At 42.9% G+C, this 23,467-nt stretch overlaps 1 protein-coding gene across 3 annotated transcripts in view; it reads right to left on the bottom strand.

Moving 5' to 3' along the window:
- Nucleotides 1-23,467, bottom strand: part of LOC311105671 (5'-AMP-activated protein kinase subunit gamma-2-like) — a 124,162-nt gene that overhangs the window by 41,875 nt on the left and 58,820 nt on the right. The window contains exon 1 of one of the 3 annotated variants that reach the window (XM_084147887.1): nt 11,157-11,613. The exons of the other annotated variants lie outside the window; for them this stretch is intronic. Within the exon in view, the coding sequence (XP_084004013.1) occupies nt 11,157-11,256 (100 nt within the window). The 5' untranslated portion in view covers nt 11,257-11,613. Of the gene's footprint in view, nt 1-11,156; nt 11,614-23,467 lie in introns of those variants that run through there. 3 annotated transcript variants of the gene reach the window in all.

Raw genomic sequence — 23,467 nt, 5'->3', positions numbered from 1 at the left:
CTATCATTTGTTTTTCAACAGGCTATTTTACCAAGAAGGAAAGTGATGGAGTGCTGCATCAGATGACCTGGCCTCCACAATCCCCCGGCCTCCACAATCCCCCGACCTCCACCCAGTTGAGATGGTTTGGGATGAGTCGGACCGCAGAGTGAAGGAAAAGCAGCCAACAAGTGCTCAGCATATGTGGGAACTCCTTCAAGACTGTTGGAAAAGCATCCAGGTGAAGCTGGTTGAGAGAATGCCAAGAGTGTGCAAAGCTGTCATCAAGGCAAAAGGTGGCTATTTGAAGAATCTGAAATATAAAATATATTTTGATTTGTTTTACACTTTTTTTGCTTACTACATGTTTCCATATGTGTTTTCATAGTTATTCTACAATGTAAGAAATAGTAAAAATAAAGAAAAACCCTTGAATGAGTAGGTGTGTCCAAACTTTTGACAGTACCAGTCAAAAGTTTGGACACACCTACTCATTCAAGGGTTTTTCTTTATTTTTACTATTTCTTACATTGTAGAATAAAAGCCCTATTTGGTAAAAGACCAAGTCCATATTATGGCAAGAACAGCTCAAATAAGCAAAGAGAAACGTCAGTCAATACGGAACATTTCAAGAACTTTGAACGTTTATTCAAGTGCAGTCGCAAAAACCATCAAGCGCTATGATGAAACTGGCTCTCATGAGGACCGCCACAGGAGAGGAAGAACCAGAGTGTATATACACTATACTTGTTTGTTTTGCCACATAAACTAAAATTAAGCAAACTATTACAATTTCAGCATCCAGAAAATGACGGAGCGATTTCTGCATAGTGCATCTTTAAACGTGTAGTGTATTTGAGGTTTAAAAAGGCTACTGAAGTTTGTAATTTCCACTTCGAATTTTCCCTTACAAAAAATGAAATCGATCCCTACAAAAAAGTCAATTAATTATATTCCACATAATAATTCAAATTTCCTTTTGCTGCAGGATTCGTTGGGGAGGCGTCAAGCCGACCACTTTACCAGAGTGCAAAGGCTTTATCTGCCTCGTTTCATACCCAATGCTTTTTTACACTGCCATTCCCTGGGTCGTGTTTATTGGGCTCCAAGCGAAAGAGAACGGACAAGACTACCTGGTCTTGTCCAATAAGAAACGCTTGTTTTCCTTTTCTGTTGCAAAATATTTTCCATTGCGTGCGCTTACAGGCTTCTCTGGGAAAAAATGCAAGCCCTGCACATCTGGCACTCGTCACTGAATATTTGACAGTAAATGATAATAACGCTCCATTCCACACTCTACTTGCCTTGGATTAGTAGATTCATATTCATGTTTTATTATAAATGATAGGATTAGGATCTGGTTTGTTCATTGGAACACAGAATTGGGGTCACAAGGCCAAACTCCAGGAGTGACACTTCCATCTACCCCCCCCCCCCCCCAAAAAAAAAATGCTCTCGAAACAAACTGCCTGAAACCATCGTAACAAACAAAAACAAAACAAATTGACCAAATCAGAGTTCCCAAACGGGTAGGTACTGTAGGGTGAAATACGGGTAGGTTCTGTAGGGTGAAATACGGCTTGGTTCTGTAGGGTGAAATACAGCTAGGTACTGTAGGGTGAAATACGGCTAGGTACTGTAGGGTGAAATACGGCAAGGTACTGTAGGGTGAAATACGGCTAGGTACTGTAGGGTGAAATACGGCTAGTTACTGTAGGGTGAAATACGGCTAGTTACTGCAGGGTGAAATACGGCTAGTTACTGCAGGGTGAAATACGGCTAGTTACTGTAGGGTGAAATACGGCTAGGTACTGTAGGGTGAAATACGGCTAGTTACTGCAGGGTGAAATACGGCTAGTTACTGTAGGGTGAAATACGGCTAGTTACTGCAGGGTGAAATACGGCTAGTTACTGTAGGGTGAAATACAGCTAGGTACTGTAGGGTGAAATACGGCGAAATACGGCTAGTTACTGCAGGGTGAAATACGGCTAGTTACTGCAGGGTGAAATACGGCTAGTTACTGCAGGGTGAAATACGGCTAGGTACTGTAGGGTGAAATACGGGTAGGTACTGTAGGGTGAAAAATACGGCTAGGTACTGTAGGGTGAAAAATACGGCTAGGTACTGTAGGGTGAAAAATACGGCTAGGTACTGTAGGGTGAAATACGGCTAGGTACTGTAGGGTGAAATACAGCTAGGTACTGTAGGGTGAAATACGGCTAGCTACTGTAGGGTGAAATACAGCTAGGTACTGTAAGGTGAAATGTAGTCCTCCCCAGCGGAAGACGTGAACGGCATGACAATGAGGTCTAATGTGAAACCTGTAAGAGTGTGTGTGTGTATGATCTTGCGTCAATTAATAAATAAATATGTAATTTCCTACATACTACTTAAGCCATGCCATTAGCTTTCCAAACATCTGCTGGAACCCTAGAGATTGATTCACAGAGCTGTCTGAGCTCTATGGAGAATGCATTAGTAGTAAACTCCATTGGTGAGCAGTAAGGCATTAAAACCCCATTAACACAGCAGACTGGACATCACTTTGTCCTACACCAAGCCATTCATTCTCTCGGTCAGTGCTACACACAACTGCAAGAGGAACAGGAGAGGTTCCTTTTAAAGCCAATAGGCTGTGGACCAGTATACACAGCTTCCCAGGCTGGAAGCAAGCATTATGAGGAGAGGGATGGAGGGAGGGAGACACACCAAAATCAAATGTTTGTCTACCCACATTTTAGCTATGTAACTAATGATATTTTGGAATACTCTTAAGGTCATAATAGCCTTCTCCATAAAGTCAGGAGTGTAACTATTTCAAAGAGTTTTGGATAAACTGCATGAATCATGTAAATGAGAACTTCTTGTGATGTATTAAAGGAAAATTCCAGCAAAAAACTATCTTTTGGTATTTGTTTCATTAGTCCTCTAAAATATAGTTTTTGAGTGGCATTTTCCTTTAAGTGTAAATTATCTCTTAGAAGTCAAAATCAATATTCTGAACAATATTCTGGCCGGATGAACAATATTCTTCTAAAGCAGATTCTGCTTTGTCCTCTGCAAGACAATACAACACGTCATCCAAATCTCATTTAAAAAGGCTGAACCACTTTTGGCAAATATGATGTCTCTCACAGTCCTCTGAGCTCACAGTAAGATCACTCTCAGCTAACTAGGTTAGAGATGCATGCATCAGACCAGCGCTAAATTAGATATTTTTCTACAGTGAGGGAAAAAAGTATTTGATCCCCTGCTGATTTTGTACATTGACAAAGAAATGATCAGTCTATAATTTTAATGGTAGGTTTATTTGAACGTTGGAGGTGGAAACCCTCTGTAGTGCCTTGCGGTCGGAGGCCAAGCAGTTGCCATACCAGGCGGTGATGCAACCAGTCAGGATGCTCTCGATGGTGCAGCTGTAGAATTTTTTGAGGATCTGAGGACCCATGCCAAATCTTTTCAGTCTCCTGTGGGGGAATAGGCTTTGTCGTGCCCTCTTCACGACTGTCTTGGTGTGTTTGGACCATGATAGTTCGTTGGTGATGTGGACACCAAGGAACTTGAAGCTCTCAACCTGTTCCACTACAGCCCTGTCGATGAGAATGGGGGCGTGCTCAGTCCTCTTTTTTTTCCTGTAGTCCACAATCATCTCCTTTGTCTTGGTCACGTTGAGGGAGAGGTTGTTATCCTGGCACCACACGGCCAGGTCTCTGACCTCCTCCCTATAGGCTGTCTCGTCGTTGTTGGTGATCAGGCCTACCACTGTTGTGTCGTCGGCAAACTTAATGATGGTGTTGGAGTCGTGCCTGGCCATGCAGTCATGGGTGAACAGGGAGTACAGGAGGGGACTGAGCACGCACCCCTGAGGGGCCCCCGTGTTGAGGATCAGTGTGGCAGATGTGTTGTTACCTACCCTTACCACCTGGGGGCGGCCCGTCAGGAAGTCCAGGATCCAGTTGCAGAGGGAGGTGTTTAGTCCCAGGATCCTTAGCTTAGTGATGAGCTTTGAGGGCACTATGGTGTTGAATGCTGAGCTGTAGTCAATGAATAGCAATTCTCACGTAGGTGTTACATCAACAATACAAGCCAAGGGGGTAACTCGATGATTACTTTTGCTCGGATTACAGTTTTGGTTAACGCTCACTGTCAACACAGAAAACTCCCCCTGAATGGATGCCAATAAAGTATTAATGTGTGATGGTAGGATGTGGGGGAAAAGCTATATGTTCAAATGCTCACTCGAACAGAAACCTTGTTGTTTGTGAGTTTGAACAGATTGAGCATAGCCAGCAGGCTGCGTTGAGTGAAGGGAATTCCATATACAATGTTTCACACAGAAAGGAAAACAGGATTGCGGACTCACTCTTTATCTTTCTCAACTGTCTTTCTGAAGCCTTCCGTCTAGTGAGAGCGCTCGTGACCTTTGCACGCCCCCATGTCAGATCTATTAACCTTCCCCCTCGCCTCCCCTTGCACCACTTTGAACCTCATCAACAAGGCCTATTGGTTCCAGTCAGCAACCATTACTTCACAGCCTGTCTATTTGTCTGACTGTTTGTCTGTCTGTTTGTCTGTCTGTCTGTCTGCCTGCCTGCATGCCTGTCTGCATGTACAGTGAGGGAAAAAAGTATTTGATCCCCTGCTGATTTTGTACGTTTGCCCACTGACAAAGAAATGATCAGTCTATAATTTTAATGGTAGGTTTATTTGAACAGTGAGAGACAGAATAACAACAAAACAATCCAGAAAAACGCATGTCAAAAATGTTATAAATTGATTTGCATTTTAATGAGGGAAATAAGTATTTGACCCCTCTGCAAAACATGACCTAGTACTTGGTGGCAAAACCCTTGTTGGCAATCACAGAGGTCAGACGTTTCTTGTAGTTAGCCACCAGGTTTGCACACATCTCAGGAGGGATTTTGTCCCACTCCTCTTTGCAGATCTTCTCCAAGTCATTAAGGTTTCGAGGCTGACGTTTGGCAACTCGAACCTTCAGCTCCCTCCACAGATTTTCTATGGGATTAAGGTCTGGAGAGTGGCTAGGCCACTCCAGGACCTTAATGTGCTACTTTTTGAGCCACTCCTTTGTTGCCTTGGCCGTGTGTTTTGGGTCAATGTCATGCTGGAATACCCATCCACGACCCATTTTCAATGCCCTGGCTGAGGGAAGGAGGTTCTCACCCAAGATTTGATGGTACATGTCCCATCCATCGTCCCTTTGATGCGGTGAAGTTGTCCTGTCCCCTTAGCAGAAAAACACCCCCAAAGCATAATGTTTCCACCTCCATGTTTGACGGTGGGGATGGTGTTCTTGGGGTCATAGGCAGCATTCCTCCTCCTCCAAACACGGCGAGTTGAGTTGATGCCAAAGAGCTCGATTTTGGTCTCATCTGACCACAACACTTTCACCCAGTTCTCCTTTGAATCATTCAGATGTTCATTGGCAAACTTCAGACAGGCATGCATATGTGCTTTCTTGAGCAGGGGGACCTTGCGGGCGCTGCAGTCCTTCACAGCGTAGTGTGTTACCAATTGTTTTCTTGGTGACTATGGTCCCAGTTGCCTTGAGATCATTGACAAGATCCTCCCGTGTAGTTCTGGGCTGATTCCTCACCGTTCTCATGATCATTGCAACTCCACGAGGTGAGATCTTGCATGGGCCCCAGGCCGAGGGAGTCTTGGCCATGGTGGAGAGTTTGGAATCTGATTGATTGATTGCTTCTGTGGACAGGTGTCTTTTATACAGGTAGCAAGCTGAGATTAGGAGCACTCCCTTTAAGAGTGTGCTCCTAATCTCATTTCGTTACTTGTATAAAAGATAACTGGGAGCCAGAAATCTTTCTGATTGAGAGGGGGTCAAATACTTATTTCCCTCATTAAAATGCAAATCAATTTATAAAATTTTTGACATGCGTTTTTCTGGATTTTTTTGTTGTTATTCTGTCTCTCACTGTTCAAATAAACCTACCATTACAATTATAGACTGATCATTTCTTTGTCAGTGGGCAAACGTACAAAATCAGCAGGGGATCAAATACTTTTTTCCCTCACTGTATCTCTTAACACCATCCATATTGGATTTCTATTTGCCATATATTTTTCAACTGTACTGTGATGTTTTACAAAAGTCTTTCTATTCTCATTGTTTCTACAGTTTGTGAATTGAAAATAAACATCTTTGCTAAAAGTATTATTATATTATTGATCGATTGACTATGACTTTTCAGATCACCCAGTAGTGCTATCTGCAGGGTCAGCTCCATGCAAATATTGCAATCCTTCAGCCATTCCTGGACCTGTGTCCAGAAACAAGCTACAAAAGGACAGTACCAAAACAAATGATCTAATGATTCGGTCTCTTCACAGCCAAATCTGCAGAGCTGGGAAGATTGTATCCCCCATACAAATAACATTGTATTGGTAGCAAGAGTTTTATATAATAATTTAAATTGAAAAAATATAAGTTTTGAATCCGGCGTCGTTTTGCGTATCAGTTCATAAACAGTATGCCATGGAATCGGTACATCAAAAATCTCTTCCCAACTATTTTGCAATCTATATGGGACGGCTGTCAATCTTTTGGTCCTTAAATGAAACTGGTATACTTTTTTATTTATCACAATTTTCTTTAACCAATTATGTTCTTTAATGCAAGGCCGACAGACAAGTTCCTTACTTTTTCCTCCTTCCACTTTCCTCTTCCATTTTTGCGGTAATGCTGCAATTATTTGGTTGTAATTTTGGGTAGAGCAGACATTTCCATATGTTTTTGTTAGCTGCAGAATATGCATATCCTTGCTTCAGGTCCTGAGCTACAGGCAGTTAGATTTGGGTATGTCATTTTAGGCGAAAATTGAAGAAAAGGGTCCGATCCTTGAGGTTAATTGCACAGTTGAAATTACAGCTTGTCTGCTATGCAGCAAGGCAACCACTGGAAATGTAGGTAATAATTTTTACTGAGCTATGATGGTTTCCATTTGTCGACTAATCTCAAATTCTTCTCGCCATGGTTGTGTGATCTATGAAACATCTGCTAGCCTCACACTCTCACAGCATGTGTCTGGCTTGTCTGACAGAAACGACAGCTTGCTGCCCCCCATGTCTCTCTGTCTGTCAACATCTCTACCCCCATCTCTCACTCAGGTTTTATATCTGCATTCATGTCCCTATGTCACTCTCTCACTGTAGTATCTGTAGGCATCATAACCTTCTTGTGACATCTTGTAGTTAAAATGCCAATAAATTACATGCATCTCTACCTTATAAGTTATAGACTATTTGTTTGATGTGGAATTGGACATTCTTGTGAATAAAGCATTTGGACTAAATCATCACACTATGATGGAATTATAAACATACTATAACATACATTATAAACACATTAAACAATTGAACAGTTAATTCATGTGAATAGCAGTGGCACCAATTGAACTCTACTACAGAGCACTTCACACACTTCAAAGGGCAGGTTTCAAGTGTCCTCTTCACAGGCAATTAAGGAGCTGGAATTATTCACTTGAACAAGAAAATTGCTCTCCATTTTGGCATAATTTGCCTTTAAGTAACACTTATGACTGAAAAACACTCAATCCCTGAGTCTACCAAAAGTCTCCTTTTGTTACCATACACTTGAAATTGGACAGGTGTAAAACAACTCATTTCAATGCATTAAAAATGTTGTTGAACTCATTGGCTAGCAGAAGAGCTATTTGTGATTATCTTGTCTGCATCTTCATAGCACCGTTATATTTGTATTTGGTACTTGATGTGTCACTGTTAGTGTTGCAAAGCTACTGGTAATTTACCAAAGTTACCGGAATCTTCAGTAATTTGGGTAATTAACAGAAAATCTATGGCAATCTATTGTAACTTTGGTCATTTATACTTGAATAACTTGTAAAAACGGTGAAAATGTCAAGTAATATACCCTCCCGTCACTGTTACTTCATGAAGCAGATGGAGATAAATAAATAAGCACAGTTCCCCTGACGCACTCGCCAGCTGATAAAATAGAATGGCACAGTACACACTGACTGAAAGAGACAATTGTTTAGTTATTTGACAGCTCACAATCCATTTGGATTAGCAGGGATGTGTGGGTGGTCTACATTTAACTGTAATCCATTGTAATCAATTTTTGCTATGATAAACAACATGCCTAAAGTGTCACACTTAAAACAAACTAGAAGAAAAAAAACTAACGACTTAGAAGTCAAATAACCCCTGGGTTTCATTAGATCACAGTGCCATATAATCAACAAGTTGCATTGTGGGATGTCATGGTGTGAGAAAACCATGGCAACAGAGTGTGTGCGTATGAGAGAGAGAGAGAGAGCGCTATTGGGGAGTTTCCATCTGCGACAGTGTCATGTAAGGTGACAGAGAGAGGCGAGAGCATTCAGCGGGGTGTACCAGCATGCATTTCAGGGTGGGCGGGGGAGCATAAACCAAAACAGAACCTAATAGGACAGTTAGGTTTACACTTTTCTCAAGCACACACACACACACGGCCATGTGACACCTTCAGTGTTTTACAAGGGAGAAATACTGCTTACTTATTCTTGACATCCAATCATTTGGATGAGTGGTCAATGGTCACCCATTCAGACCTACAGTATTAGAAGTGTTACTGGTTTGAGCTAGACAATCATTTGGATAATGAAGAAAGCCTCTAATTACATTCTATGGCTGCGGGGGCAACAAACTATTACCCATGACCTTTCCAGACCCTTCAAGACTTTCTATAACCACTGTATAGTGACTTTATAATTACTTTAATTATGTAATCATAAGTAGGGAGGTGACCAATAAATTGATGGATTGACTAACCAATCAATGGCACTATGTTTTCATAATGGTGGAAATCTGACTTGCTATGTCCACCAATGTCATTCCTCAAAGAGCTTTGCACACAACAGCCAGACAGGAAAGAGGTGCAGTTTTAAAGAGTGCAAATACCCTGACCACATTATACTAAACATTGATCAGTACCCTTTTTCATAGGCTTGCACCAATATACTCGGGATAAACTGTAATCATTTGCAAAGATTTTGGGAAAACTCAACGAAAGATGTATTCACCGCTGTTGATGCTTGATCTGAAAAAGGAAGACATTTGAATTCTAAAAAGAAGTCAACAGTGCCACCTAATGACATCAGAAAACAACTGCATTCCTCCATGTCAAACGAAACTCCGCTTTAATTTCTCTGAAAACACCTGGTTGCCAGTTTGGATTAAATGCAGATTTCATCAAACTGCAATCTGTGAAAACAAACAGACTGTCGTGAGGGCTTAGACAGTCAGGGTAATGGCATCCCATCACCCCACCCAAAGTATGGACAGTCAAAGATTTAACTTTAAATGATCATCCTCTATTGGAAAATAAAACTACAAGCTGTAAAGAAAGGCTGTAAAGAAAGAATCAGTGTATGCAGTATGTGATGCTGAACTACTGTAAATAACTACAAGCATTTCCAGGTCCAGGTTGTTCCTTGCTGTTTTCTTCTGTTTGGTGCCTAATGAACACAACACGTTTTGTTCCTATAATAGAGTGTTGCCATCAACAATGCCAAGGCAGGAAATAGGCCAATATGTTCAAATGTCAGCCCTTCGATGGGTGAAGTTGAACCAAAAGGTTCTTTAAAAGCTCTCTGTGTTTTTATCACTTGTTGAGGATGCTATTTGAAAGAGCATAGATGACAAGACTAGATGACATATCTCACATCTACCAGGAAACGTATTTGACATATTTACAGACTTTGAGGAGATCGTCATGACGTTTTAAGAACTTCAGAGCTGTCGAGTCATTTCAAGGCAGCTAATGAGGAAAAAGGGATATCATTATTAATCAAATCTATGCTGTATTGCTCTGTTCATTTTATGTATATTTCTTGTTTGTACACAAAACATTAGGAATTCCACTTTTAAATGTGAATAAAAAAATCCTCAGCATAACGTCAACAGAGCAAAATAGCAACTGTCTGTGCGGTCTAAATGTGGCTTAAAATTTTGGCCATCCCCAGAAGTCTTGCTGTAATCTCTGGCCTTCACACTGTAATCTGTCACTCCATTCTCATTCACTGACCGCAGAGTAGCCATGGTGATTACGTAAATGGTAGTTGGTTTTAGTTTACAATACTTAATCTGAACCATCTTCCATTCCCTGATGGTAAAAATAAGTGTGTGTGTGTGTGTGTGTGTGTAAGTAGTGTACAATTTCCTCACGGTGAAAGGACGTAATAGAGCTCAGTATCCATCCAAAGAACGAACTGCAGGCACTCTAGGAAATTAGCTCTCCAGCCAGCGTGGCCCAAAGTGAGAGTGCACTTCCCCGAGTCGAGATCAGGCCCATGAATGCGTTTTTCAAATTGTGTCATAATAAAACAATTTTCTTCCCTTATGTTACTGTAACGGATAACTGAAATGCCTTAGTTGTTTCACTGGCATTTTCTCACTCTTAATAGAAACTATCTTTCTCTCTGGCTTTTCATGCTAGCAACACCCTGGTGACATTACAACATCCTAAGCTTCTGAAGCCTTCCAGTATCACATCAGTCATCAAGCCAGCTCCTTGAGAAGACAGTGGACTTTATGTTAGATCCAAGCAAACTCGCACACTCACTCCCACACTGTGATGAGTGTGATAGAAGGAGTCAGGCGCAAGAGGGTAAATCACCGAATACAGAGTTTATTCCGTCGTACACAAATGCGCTGGATAGCGACACACGGAAACAGGCACATGGGAAACTATCTACCCTGGCAATACACGGTACGGAATACTCCAACAAATATACAGGCACAGGGGAAATATCTACCCCGGCAATACAAAGGGAGAGTAGCTCCACCGAGCTACACTACTCTCACAAATAACAATCCCCCACAAGGACAAGGGGGGCAGAGGGAACACTTATACACAGACTAATGAGGGGATAAGAACCAGGTGTGTGTAATTGACAAGACAAGACAAATGGAATGATGATATATGGAGCGGCAGCAGCTAGTAAGCCGGTGACGACGGCGTAAGTCGTGACACACACAGTCACTCACTGAGCTTTTCTGAAGACTTGCCGCAGTTTTGGCATTACATGTACAAACTTAGGCTATTAAAACACATCTATTGTAACTGTTTAAGTACATATTGGTATTAGTGTGTATACAAATGCTGCACGCTTACTGTTTCCCAAGAGGTCATGGGGCTCGGACTGCCTCCTCCCTGTCCGTCTGTCCAGCTCCTTCTTCTTTTTGCTCGCCCTCAGGCTCCCGAATCGCTTCATGGGGCACAAGTATAGCGTATAAACCCAAGTAGAACATATCCGACTAAATAGGCGATATGATTCAATCAAGCCTGAACAAGACCCGACTCAAGCATCAATGTTCCCCTTCTTGCAGAATCCACACTTGAAACAAGCTGGGTCAATCTTCCTTTAGGAGCCATGCCAAACTGATCCAAGGACAGTACTGAGTAGTGTCAATCCAAGTAGATGATCCCAGGGGTTCTCTCCAATATAGGCAGTGTGGAGAGACTGGAGATTTGAGCCAGCCAGATAGTTCACAGTAGAAACACAGTAGGAAGGGAGCCAGGAAAGAAATCAGGCAGGCAGGCTGGCAGGCAGGCTGAAAGCGTCACCCCCCAGAGGAAAGCTGGTCTCATATAAATCTCCTTCAGCTCTGTAGTGGCTATTCCTCTTAAACACACTTCCCAAGAGAACCACCCCCCCCCCCCCCCCCCCCCCCCGCTGCTCAAGCTCTCCTGTTCTTCCAGAACTCTCCATCTCTCTCACACAACTTTACTGCATAGTGTTTCTCTGGCATGTGCCAGTGTTAATAACAGGTACCTAACAATATAACGTAGTTTTATTACAGAAGTGCCTCTGTTGAGTTCTACTATCAGGAGGGATAATACGATGGATGTTCACTGATATGTCATATTTTTCATCCAAGGGTCAAAGACACACTCACACACATTAATGCATGGACTAAAGCCGACGCCCCAGTGATACGCATCAATACCTGTAAGGTACAGACCACAGGTTAGTGTGAGAACGGAAAGGGGTGCTGGGAACTACCTAGATAGTCATAGGTAAAGCCTGGGTGGTCCCGAGGATTTTTAACTTGAACAAGACCACCAATCTTGTTCAGGGAGATCATCACTAATAACGCTTTTGTAAAAACCCAAAGCTTTGGAGACATTAAGCATGATGACACAGTAGCTACTTTTGCACCCTCACTGTGTGAGTGTGTTTGTGTGCGTTTTTGTGGGGGGACTCGTTCGTTTCATAATTTTTCGCAAAAGGTTGAGCATTCTGCATGGAAGTGCAGCACACTGCCTCAGAGCTACTGTTCTTTTCTCAGCCCCTGATATGCCAAAGACTATCTGAGGTAAGCTTGACTTGGTTTGTGTGTAGGGAGCAGTCTTTTTTGAGGGTGGTGATATTGATAGACTGTTGATTCTTTCTTTGGGAAGTCTATGCTCAAATGAACACTGGCTGGAGCAGGGGCACGTGCGAGAGGGGGAGCAGATTGTTTCGTCAACGCAGTCATCGTTCTGGAAAACTCCACAGGAGGGGAGCGACCACACAAAGCCAGTTGTATTGTAAACACCATGGGGCTAGTGAAGTCACAAGAGAGAATTAAAAAGCAACAACAAAGCTACGCCGTAACATTATAACACTATAATTCCACAAAGCTCTTTATACCTCCTACCTGGGAGCCAAAGTCCATAATTAATGTTGACGACAAAGGGATCAGGAATAACCTACTGAAACCAAACTGAAATTGCCAAATGCCCATCCCCTTATTGATGCCCACTGCAACCCCAGAAAACTGTGACAAAGTAAAATGGCTTGTATAAGTGTCCATCATATCCATGTCTCTGCCCTGTTATTTCCTGTTTAGAGGGGCACTAAAGTGCCAGTAAATCTCCCAAACAACCTTATTGAAGTCCGAAAAAATATTTGTTTCCTGTGAACGGGGTTGAACTAATCCGCCCCAAAATCCCATGACTTTCGTTTTTTGAACCGAAATGCAATTAGGAGTATAGGCCAAAGAGAGAGGGGAAAGAGGGTGAGAGGGGGAAATGTCCTTGACTTTGCCTGACCGCTTGGACATTTAGCTCGGAATCCTTTCAAGTACTGTTGGTACACATTCAGCAGATAAAAATGTGTGTGTCTTGTTATCACTTGTCTTGCGTCATGGCTTCAAGCCATGACATTTACCATTATAGTGTTCATTCACAGTATAGGTCCCTTACTTTATCACAATCCAGTACTAACCCTGCAGCACTGGGCCCATGGGAAAACATGAACATAATAGTTCAATAAATTCATAACGGGGGGGGGTTTCAATTCTGCAGAATTCTATGGCAACCTTAACTGCTGGCTGCTGTAGGTCACCTTGTGTTTCTGGACAGAATCCAGATCAGTCTAGTCCATGCTAATTACTCTCCTGTTGGCACCCTCTTAATAAAACCTCTTAAAACACACAAGAATTTACAGTGGTGGTGCTCTACCTACCCGTCTGTCAAAGCTGCCTCTAACCCAGCTTGGTTTGAAGTGAGAACCTGGTGAACTTGCATGCTAATGCAGAGTATGGCAACATACTAAGAACAAAATTACTATGTGAGGACTGTACCAGACCAGGGTTTGTTTTCTTTCTAAAACTTTAGCCGCGCTTGATTTAACCTGTCCAGATATGCACCAGAGAAAGATCCCTTTCTCAATCACTACATGCTGACTTACATTTACATTTTAGTCATTTAGCAGACGCTCTTATCCAGAGCGACTTACAGTTAGTGAGTGCATACATTATTATTTTTATTTTTTTCATAATGGCACCCTGTGGGAAACGAACCCACAACCCTGGCGTTGCAAACGCCATGCTCTACCAACTGAGCTACATCCCTGCCGGCCATTCCCTCCCCTACCCTGGACGACGCTGGGCCAATTGTGCGCCGCCCCATGGGTCTCCCGGTTGCGGCTGGCTACGACAGAGCCTGGATTCGAACCAGGATCTCTAGTGGCACAGCTAGCACTGCGATGCAGTGCCTTAGACCACTGCGCCACTCGGGAGGCCACAACAACAGAGTATAACTATGGGTTGTGCTATAAGCAAAAGAGTTAGAAAATGCTAACAAAGTCCCTGGCCTGAGCCCTCCCCCTATAGGATGATTAGCCAATCTCCAATGAGCACAAACACCTGTCAAAACCTCTCTCCATGGCAACCAAGACTAAGCTCTCCTTGTAAGTCAAATAACTTGATATCTGTATTGAGAAGGGAGAATGGTAAGTAGTCTAACCACCGTTAATAAATAGACTCCTCTCCCCCCCCCCCCCCGATAAGGCCTTACCTCGTACTGTGCTGTGGAATGTTGTTGGTTGGCTGCCTGGACTGGGCAGTGACATTGTGCAGATGTTATCTAGACGTTATTAGGACATTACAGACACCCCACAGAACAGTATTTATGGGCAGAGAGCTGATAAAATAACTTAGTCATCAGGTCTTAACATGTAATGACTTAATGACCACGGATAGGATAGTGAGGAACAACACAGAATTACTACTTCAAGATGAGTCATACAGAATGTAAACATGAAGAGAAATCCCTCATGATACCGAATAATAACACAGTGTGATGTCACTCCACACACTGCTGGATAAGTAGGACACTTTCATACCCAAATCTACTTAGCAGGGTAAATAACTCATTACATATCGCTGATTACATATCGCATCCCTGATTACATATCGCATCCCTGTCCCTCTCATGGGGTCAAATTAGTCTCTCTTTAGTTCTCTCTCTCTCTGCATCTCTCTCTCTCTGCTGCATCTCTCTCTTTCTTTCCTCTGCATGACTCCCTCTCCCCTCTCTCTACCTCTGTTGCCATCTACAGTGGGGAGAACAAGTCTTTGATACACTGCCGATTTTGCAGGTTTTCCTACTTACAAAGCATGTAGAGGTCTGTCATTTTTATCATAGGTACACTTCAACTGTGAGAGACGGAATCTAAAACAAAAATCCAGAAAATCACATTGTATGATTTTTAAGTAATTAATTTGCATTTTACTGCATGACATAAGTATTTCATCACCTACCAACCAGTAAGAATTCCGTCTCTCACATACCTGTTAGTTTTTCTTTAAGAAGCCCTCCTGTTCTCCACTCATTACCTGTATTAACTGCACCTGTTTGAACTCGTTACCTGTATAAAATATACCTGTCCACACACTCAATCAAACAGATTCTAACCTCTCCACAATGGCCAAGACCAGAGAGTTGTGTAAGGACATCAGGGATAAAATTGTAGACCTGCACAAGGCTGGGATGGGCTACAGGACAATAGGCAAGCAGCTTGGTGAGAAGGCAACAACTGTTGGCGCAATTATTCGAAAATGGAAGATGTTCAAGATGACGGTCAATCACCCTCGGTCTGGGGCTCCATGCAAGATCTCACCTCGTGGGGCATCAATGATCATGAGGAAGGTGAGGGATCAGCCCAGAACTACACGGCAGGACCTGGTCAATGACCTGAAGAGAGCTGGGACCACAGTCTCAAAGAAAACCATTAGTAACACACTACGCCGTCATGGATTAAAATCCTGCAGCGCACGCAAGGTCCCCCTGCTCAAGCCAGCGCATGTCCAGGCCCGTCTGAAGTTTGCCAATGACCATCTGGATTATCCAGAGGAGGAATTGGAGAAGGTCATGTGGTCTGATGAGACAGAAATTGAGCTTTTTGGTCTAAACTCCACTCGCCGTGTTTGGAGGAAGAAGAACACCATCCCAACCGTGAAGCATGGAGGTGGAAACATCATTCTTTTGGGGATGCTTTTCTGCAAAGGGGCAGGACGACTGCACCGTATTGAGGGGAGGATGGATGGGGCCATGTATCGCGAGATCTTGGCCAACAACCTCCTTCCCTCAGTAAGAGCATTGAAGATGGGTCGTGGCTGGGTCTTCCAGCATGACAACGACCCGAAACACACAGCCAGGGCAACTAAGGAGTGGCTCCGTAAGAAGCATCTCAAGGTCCTGGAGTGGCCTAGCCAGTCTCCAGACCTGAACCCAATAGAAAATCTTTGGAGGGAGCTGAAAGTCCGTATTGCCCAGCGACACCCCCGAAACCTGAAGGATCTGGAGAAGGTATGGAGGAGTGGGCCAAAATCCCTGCTGCAGTGTGTGCAAACCTGGTCAAGACCTACAGGAAACATATGATCTCTGTAATTGCAAACAAAGGTTTCTGTACCAAATATTAAGTTCTGCTTTTCTGATGTATCAAATACTTATGTCATGCAATAAAATGCAAATGAATTACTTAAAAATCATACAATGTGATTTTCTGGATTTTTGTTTTAGATTCTGTCTCTCACAGTTGAAGTGTACCTATGATAAAAATTACAGACCTCTACATGCTTTGTAAGTAGGAAAACCTGCAAAATCGGCAGTGTATCAAATACTTGTTCTCCCCACTGTATCTCTCAATCTCTTCCATGCTTAAATCTGTCACATTATCTCCCTTACTTTCTTTCTGTTGCCGCCCCCCGTCCGCTCTTTCTTGCTCTCTCCCTCTTGTGATACTTTCTCCACCTCTGCTCCAGGCCTAGGGCTGGGCGGTATACCGCATTTTACGTATTGATGCTCGGTCCGGTTTTGGTTTTTACTTTACCTTCTATAATGGTATTTGAATGTTTGGTTTGTTAAATGTGATACACCGTGTGTAATGTGAACAAAAATATAAAACGCAACATGTAACGTGTTGGTCCAATGTTTTATGAGCTGAAATTAAAAATCCCAGAAATGTTCCATACGCACAAAAAGCTTATTTCTCCAAGATTTAGTGCACAAACTTGTTTACATTCCTGTTAGTGAGCATTCCTCCTTTGCCAAGATAATTAATCCACCTGACAGGTGTGGTATTTCAAGAAGCTGATTAAACAGCATGATCATTACACAGGTGCAGCTTCTGCTGGGGACAATAAGAGGCCACTCTAAAATGTGCAGTTATGTCTCACAACACAATGCCACAGACCCCTTGACTTTTTTCAAATGTTATGTTACAGCCTTATTCTGTAATTGATAAAATTGTTTTTTTCCCCCCTCATCAATCTACACACAACACCCCATAATGACAAAGCAAAAACAGGTTTTTAGAATGTTTTGCGGAAAAAAACCAAAATATAACATTTACATAAGTATTCAGACCCTTTAGTCAGTACTTTATTGAAGCACCTTTGTCAGTGATTACAGCCTTCTTAGGTATGACGCTACAAGCTTGGCACACCTGTATTTGGGGAGTTCCTCCCATTCTTCTCTGTAGATCCTCTCAAGCTCTGTCAGGTTGGATGGGGAGCGTTGCTGCACAGCTATTTCCAGGTCTCTCCAGAGATGTTAGATCGGGTTAAAGTCCGGGCTCTGGCTGGGCCACTCAAGGACATTCAGAGACTTGTCCCGAAGCCACTCCTGCGTTGTCTTGGCTGTGTGCTTAGGGTCGTTGTCCTGTTGGAAGGTGAACCGTCACCTCAGTCTGAGGTCCTGAGCGCTCTGGAGCAGGTTTTCATCAAGGATCTCTCTGTACTTTGCACCAGTCATATTTGCCTCGATCCTGACTAGTCTCCCAGTCCCTGCTGCTGAAAAACATCCCCACAGCATGATGCTGCCACCACGAGCTTCACCGTAGGGATGGTGCCAGGTTTCCTCTAGACGTGACGCTTGTCATTCAGGCCAAAGAGTTCAATCTTGGTTTCATCTGACCAGAGAATCTTGTTTCTCATGTCTGAGAGTCTTTAAGTGCCTTTTGGCAAACTCCAAGCGGGCTGTCATGTGCCTTTTACTGAGGAGTGGCTTCCGTCTGGCCACTCTACCATAAAGGCCTGATTGGTGGAGTGCTGCAGAGATGGTTGTCCTTCTGGAAGGTTCTCCCATCTCCACAGAGGAACTCTCCAGCTCTGTCAGCGTGACCATCGGGTTCTTGGTCACCTCCCTGATCAAGGCCCTTCTCCCCCGATTGCTCAGTTTGGCCGGGCGGCCAGCTCTAGGAAGAGTCTTGGTGGTTCCAAACTTCTTCCATGTAAGAATGATAGCGGCCACTGTGTTCTTGACATTTGTTGGTACCCTTCCCCAGATCTGTACCTCGACACAGTCCTGTCTCGGAGCTCTACGGACAATTCCTTCGACCTCATGGCTTGGTTTTTGCTCTGATATGCACATCAACTGTGGGACCTTATATAGACAGGCGTGTTCCTTTCCAAATCATGTCCAATCAATTGAATTTACCACAGGTGGACTCCAATCAAGTCGTAGAAACATTTGAAGGATGATCAATGGAAACAGGATGCACCTGAGCTCAATTTCGAGTCTCATAGCAAAGGGTCTGAATACTTATGTAAATAAGGCATCTGTTTTTTATTTTTAATACATTTGTAAACATTTCTAAAAACCTGTTTTCGCTTTGTCATTATGGGGTATTGTATGTAGATGCTGAGGATTTTTTAAATGTAATCCATTTTAGAATAAGGCTGTAACGTAACAAAATGTGGAAAAAGTCAAGGGGTCTGAATACTTTCCAAAGGCACTGTATGTCTCAGGTTTTGAGGGAGCGTGCAATTGGCATGCTGACTGCAGGAATGTCCATCAGAACTGTTGGCAGATAACTTAATGTTCATTTCTCTACCTTAAGCCGCCTCCAATGTCATTTTAGAGAATTTGGCAGTACCTCCAACCGGCCTCACAACCGCAGACCACGTGTAACCACGCCAGCCCAGGACCTCCACATCCGGCTTCTTCACCAGCTGATGAAACTGAGGAGTATTTCTGTCTGCAATAAAGCCCTTTTGTGGGGAAAAACGCTTTCTGATTTGCTGGGCCAGGTCCATCCATGGCTGCACCCTTGACCCGTCATGTGAAATCCATAGATTAGGGCCTAATTTATTTAATTCAATTGACTGATTTTCTTATATGAACAGTAACTCAGTAGAATCGTTGCAATTGTTGCATATTGCGTTTATACTTTTATTCAGTATAGAGCTAGTTTGTCTATTCTTAGCAAGTTGTGCCTAAATCTTGTTAGCCACTAATGCTAATCGCTAGTTAGCTGGCTAAATGTACTGAGTCAGAGCAAACGTAATTAGCTATACAGCCTGATAATACCAGTGATGGTGTAGACCTAAATCAGCATGTTGTTTGTGCAACAGTATCTTCTAAATCAAAGAAAAATACACGAAGCATGAATATGTTAGCTACATCAATATATAATATAATATAATATGCCATTTAGCAGACGCTTTTATCCAAAGCGACTTACAGTCATGTGTGCATACATTTTTACGTATGGGTGGTCCTGGGGATCGAACCCACTACCCTGGCGTTACAAGCGCCATGCTCTACCTATTGAGCTACGGAGGACCATCAAGTAGCTAAGAGACAACATTAAATGTAGCCAAAGATTATAGGGTCCCCTAAGAAACACTTAACAACACTTTGGTTTCTACCCTGTCACAATAACTCCTCCCTGGCATTTTCATTCGTTGTCATGTCAAACAACACTGTATTCAAAGTGGCCACTATTATATTATAACTATTGAATTTGAATAATCATTCTATTTCCATGATTCCAACAGTTCACCCAAGTGTTTTGTTCTAAATCGCAAGTCAAATCGCAATTGCAACATTTGGTTAAAAATAAGGCCTAGATTGTTTGCCCATATTGTGCACCCCTACGTGGAAATAATCTAAAATGAATGCAGAAAATGCAGAAAAAAGTTGAATTGAACAGTATAAAACAATCAGAATGGAGAAAGACCCATTGAAATCACTTAGAACGTATGTATCTGAACAATTGCGGGGTGTTTTAGTGTACTCACATACTTCATAGTGACTTGCACCCAGACTCACAATCCCAACATAATCAGCTAATTTAGAACTTTTATTATTTAAAAATAAAGGTCAAATACCGTCATATCGTCCAATATTTTTTAAATACTGTGATATGATATTTTGGCCATTTCGCTCAGTCCTATCCAGGCCGACTGTAAGGGTAGGTTTTCCACAATTCCATGATTACATATCTTACACAATCATACAGAATGGCTAACCACAAAACCAAATGACCACACACACCAAGAGAACACACACATATTGTCATGTATGTGTGAAAGCATGTTTCTCAGCTCAGCAGCCCAAAATACATTTTAAAATATGAACGATTGAGGGGTGTTTTAGTGTACTCACATACTTAATAGTGACTTGCACCCATTTACGACTAAACCTTGTCCTCCCTATGTTCTCTAAAGCACGTCTCGCAAAGTGGCTGAGAACTGTCATTTCTCACAACACACAAGCATTTTCTAAGGTCCAAGCGTTTCTAAGGTCGTACGATGCTTTTCTTTATGCTTTCAGTTTGCCCTCCACGAGTTAGCAATTAACAGAGAGCAAAAACAGTGCCTGAATTTGGAAATACAAATACACTGTAATCTGGCAAGCATTTTATCTAGATATGCCTTTGGAGCAAGTATTCAGCAGCAGAGTTGCAGGGTAGTGTACGTTCATTCCTGCCCTAAGATGGAGGGGGCCATGATGGAATCCCTTTTCTGGACAGTGTGCAGAGATTTAGCTCAGTCATGTGGCTAATTGGGAGGTACGGCGTATACACTGACTCTGAGAATGTTGTGACTGTCACGCCGCTAAGATAAGTACTTCTGTGACACCCTGGCATCACTCTCCTGTTCCAGTGCTAACTGGCCAGTCAGCTGCTCCACGCGCGAGGAAGCTCGCCGGGGACGCTCTGTTTATTTGACGGTTGCCGAGCGACTGGGGTTGTGAGGGGGAGAGTGATTATGGGATTGCTGCTGGAGGGCTTAGGGGGAGCTGCTGCTGCTGTTGTGTGGTCACTCGGTACACACAGAGAATCACAGTGACGCATAGGCTATACAAACACACACACACGTAGTCCACACAGAGGTACAAATGAAGTCGGAAGTTTACATACACCTTAGCCAAATACATTTAAACTCAGTTTTTCACAATTCCTGACATTTAATCCTAGTAAAAATTCCCTGTCTTAGGACAGTTAGGATCACCACTTTATTTTAAGAATGTGAAATGTCAGAATAATAGTAGAGAGAATGATTTATTTCAGCTTTTATTTATTTCATCACATTCCCAGTGGGTCAGAAGTTTACATACACTCAATTAGTATTTGGTAGCATTGCCTTTAAATTGTTTAACTTGGGTCAAACGTTTCAGGTAGCCTTCCACAAGCTTCCCACAATAAGTTGGGTGAATTTTGGCCCATTCCTCCTGACAGAGCTGGTGGAACTGAGTCAGGTTTGTAGGCCTCCTTGCTCGCACACGCTTTTTCAGTTCTGCCCACACATTTTCTATAGGATTGAGGTCAGAGCTTTGTGATGGCCACTCCAATACCTTGACTTTGTTGTCCTTAAGCCATTTTGCCACAACTTTGGAAGTATGCTTGGGGTCATTGTCCATTTGGAAGACCCATTTGCGACCAAGCTTTAACTTCCTGACTGTCTTGGATGTTGCTTCAATATATCCACATAATTTTCCTTCCTCATGATGCCATCTATTTTGTGAACTGCACCAGTCCCTCCTGCAGCAAAGCACCCCCACAGCATGATGCTGCCACCCCTGTGCTTCACGGTTGGGATGGTGTTCTTCGGCTTGCAAGCAACCCCCTTTTTCCTCCAAACATAACAATGGTCATTATGGCCAAACAGTTCTATTTTTGTTTCATCAGACCAGATACCTGGGTGACCAGAAGAGGGAGACGTGTGTGCCCAATAGATCAGATGGTCACGGACAAGAGACGGCACGTACTACAGCCCAGCTGGACTGAGGTGGAGATGGCTCTGTGCGTACCGCTCGCTCTATGTCCGCGTCCATACTACCGGCGCCACAATAAAGGGAGTATGGTGGAGTTGTCTATGAGCCTCTCCTCTGTGTTGTACAGTGTTGACAGCGCGTCTGCCTTCACGTTCTTCGTACCCGGGATGTATGACAGAGTAAACTCAAACCGGGTTAAAGAATAGGGCCCACCTGGCCTGGCGAGGGTTCAGCCTCCTCGCTGCCCGGATGTACTCCAGGTTACGGTGGTCCGTCCAGACGAGGAAAGGGTGTTTCGCCCCCTCGAGCCACTGTCAGGACTCTGACTACAGCCAACAGCTCCCGATCACCACCTGGCTGAGCTTCTTGGAGAAGAAGGCACAGATGACGACACGTGTTTCCTTGCAGGTAACCATGGTTAACAGAGGAAGAACAATGATTTCAAGCACCACCCTCCTTTTAAAGCTTCCAGTCTGTTATTCTAACTCAATCAGCATGACAGTGATCTCCAGCCTTGTCTGTGTTAACACTCATCTGTGTTAACGAGAATCACTGACATGATGGCAGCTGGTCCTTTTGTGGCAGGGCTGAAATGCAGTGGAAATGTTTTTGGGGGATTAAGTTCATTTTCATGGCAAAGAGGGACTTTGCAATTAATTACAATTCATCTGATCACTCTTCATAACATTCTGGAGTATATGCAAATTGCCATCATAAAAACTGAGGAAGCAGACTCTCTACCAGTAACATGATCTACTCTAACCTCTATACCAGTAACATGATCTACACTAACCTCTATACCAGTAACATGATCTACACTAACCTCTATACCAGTAACATGATCTACACTAACCTCTATACCAGTAACATGATCTACACTAACCTCTATACCAGTAACATGATCTACACTAACCTCTATACCAGTAACATGATCTACACTAACCTCTATACCAGTAACATGATCTACACTAACCTCTCTACCAGTAACATGATCTACTCTAACCTCTCTACCAGTAACATGATCTACTCTAACCTCTCTACCAGTAACATGATCTACACTAACCTCTCTACCAGTAACATGATCTACACTAACCTCTATACCAGTAACATGATCTACTCTAACCTCTCTACCAGTAACATGATCTACACTAACCTCTCTACCAGTAACATGATCTACACTAACCTCTATACCAGTAACATGATCTACACTAACCTCTCTACCAGTAACATGATCTACACTAACCTCTCTACCAGTAACATGATCTACACTAACCTCTATACCAGTAACATGATCTACTCTAACCTCTCTACCAGTAACATGATCTACACTAACCTCTCTACCAGTAACATGATCTACACTAACCTCTCTACCAGTAACATGATCTACACTAACCTCTCTAGCAGTAACATGATCTACTCTAACCTCTCTACCAGTAACATGATCTACTCTAACCTATCTACCAGTAACATGATCTACACTAACCTCTCTACCAGTAACATGATCTACACTAACCTCTATACCAGTAACATGATCTACTCTAACCTCTCTACCAGTAACATGATCTACACTAACCTCTCTACCAGTAACATGATCTACTCTAACCTCTCTACCAGTAACATGATCTACTCTAACCTCTATACCAGTAACATGA

Source organism: Coregonus lavaretus, assembly GCF_964263955.1.
Source record: "Coregonus lavaretus genome assembly, chromosome: 2".
NCBI classification, from domain to species: Eukaryota; Metazoa; Chordata; class Actinopteri; order Salmoniformes; family Salmonidae; genus Coregonus; species Coregonus lavaretus.
This window is presented reverse-complemented; position numbering and strand designations above follow the sequence as displayed.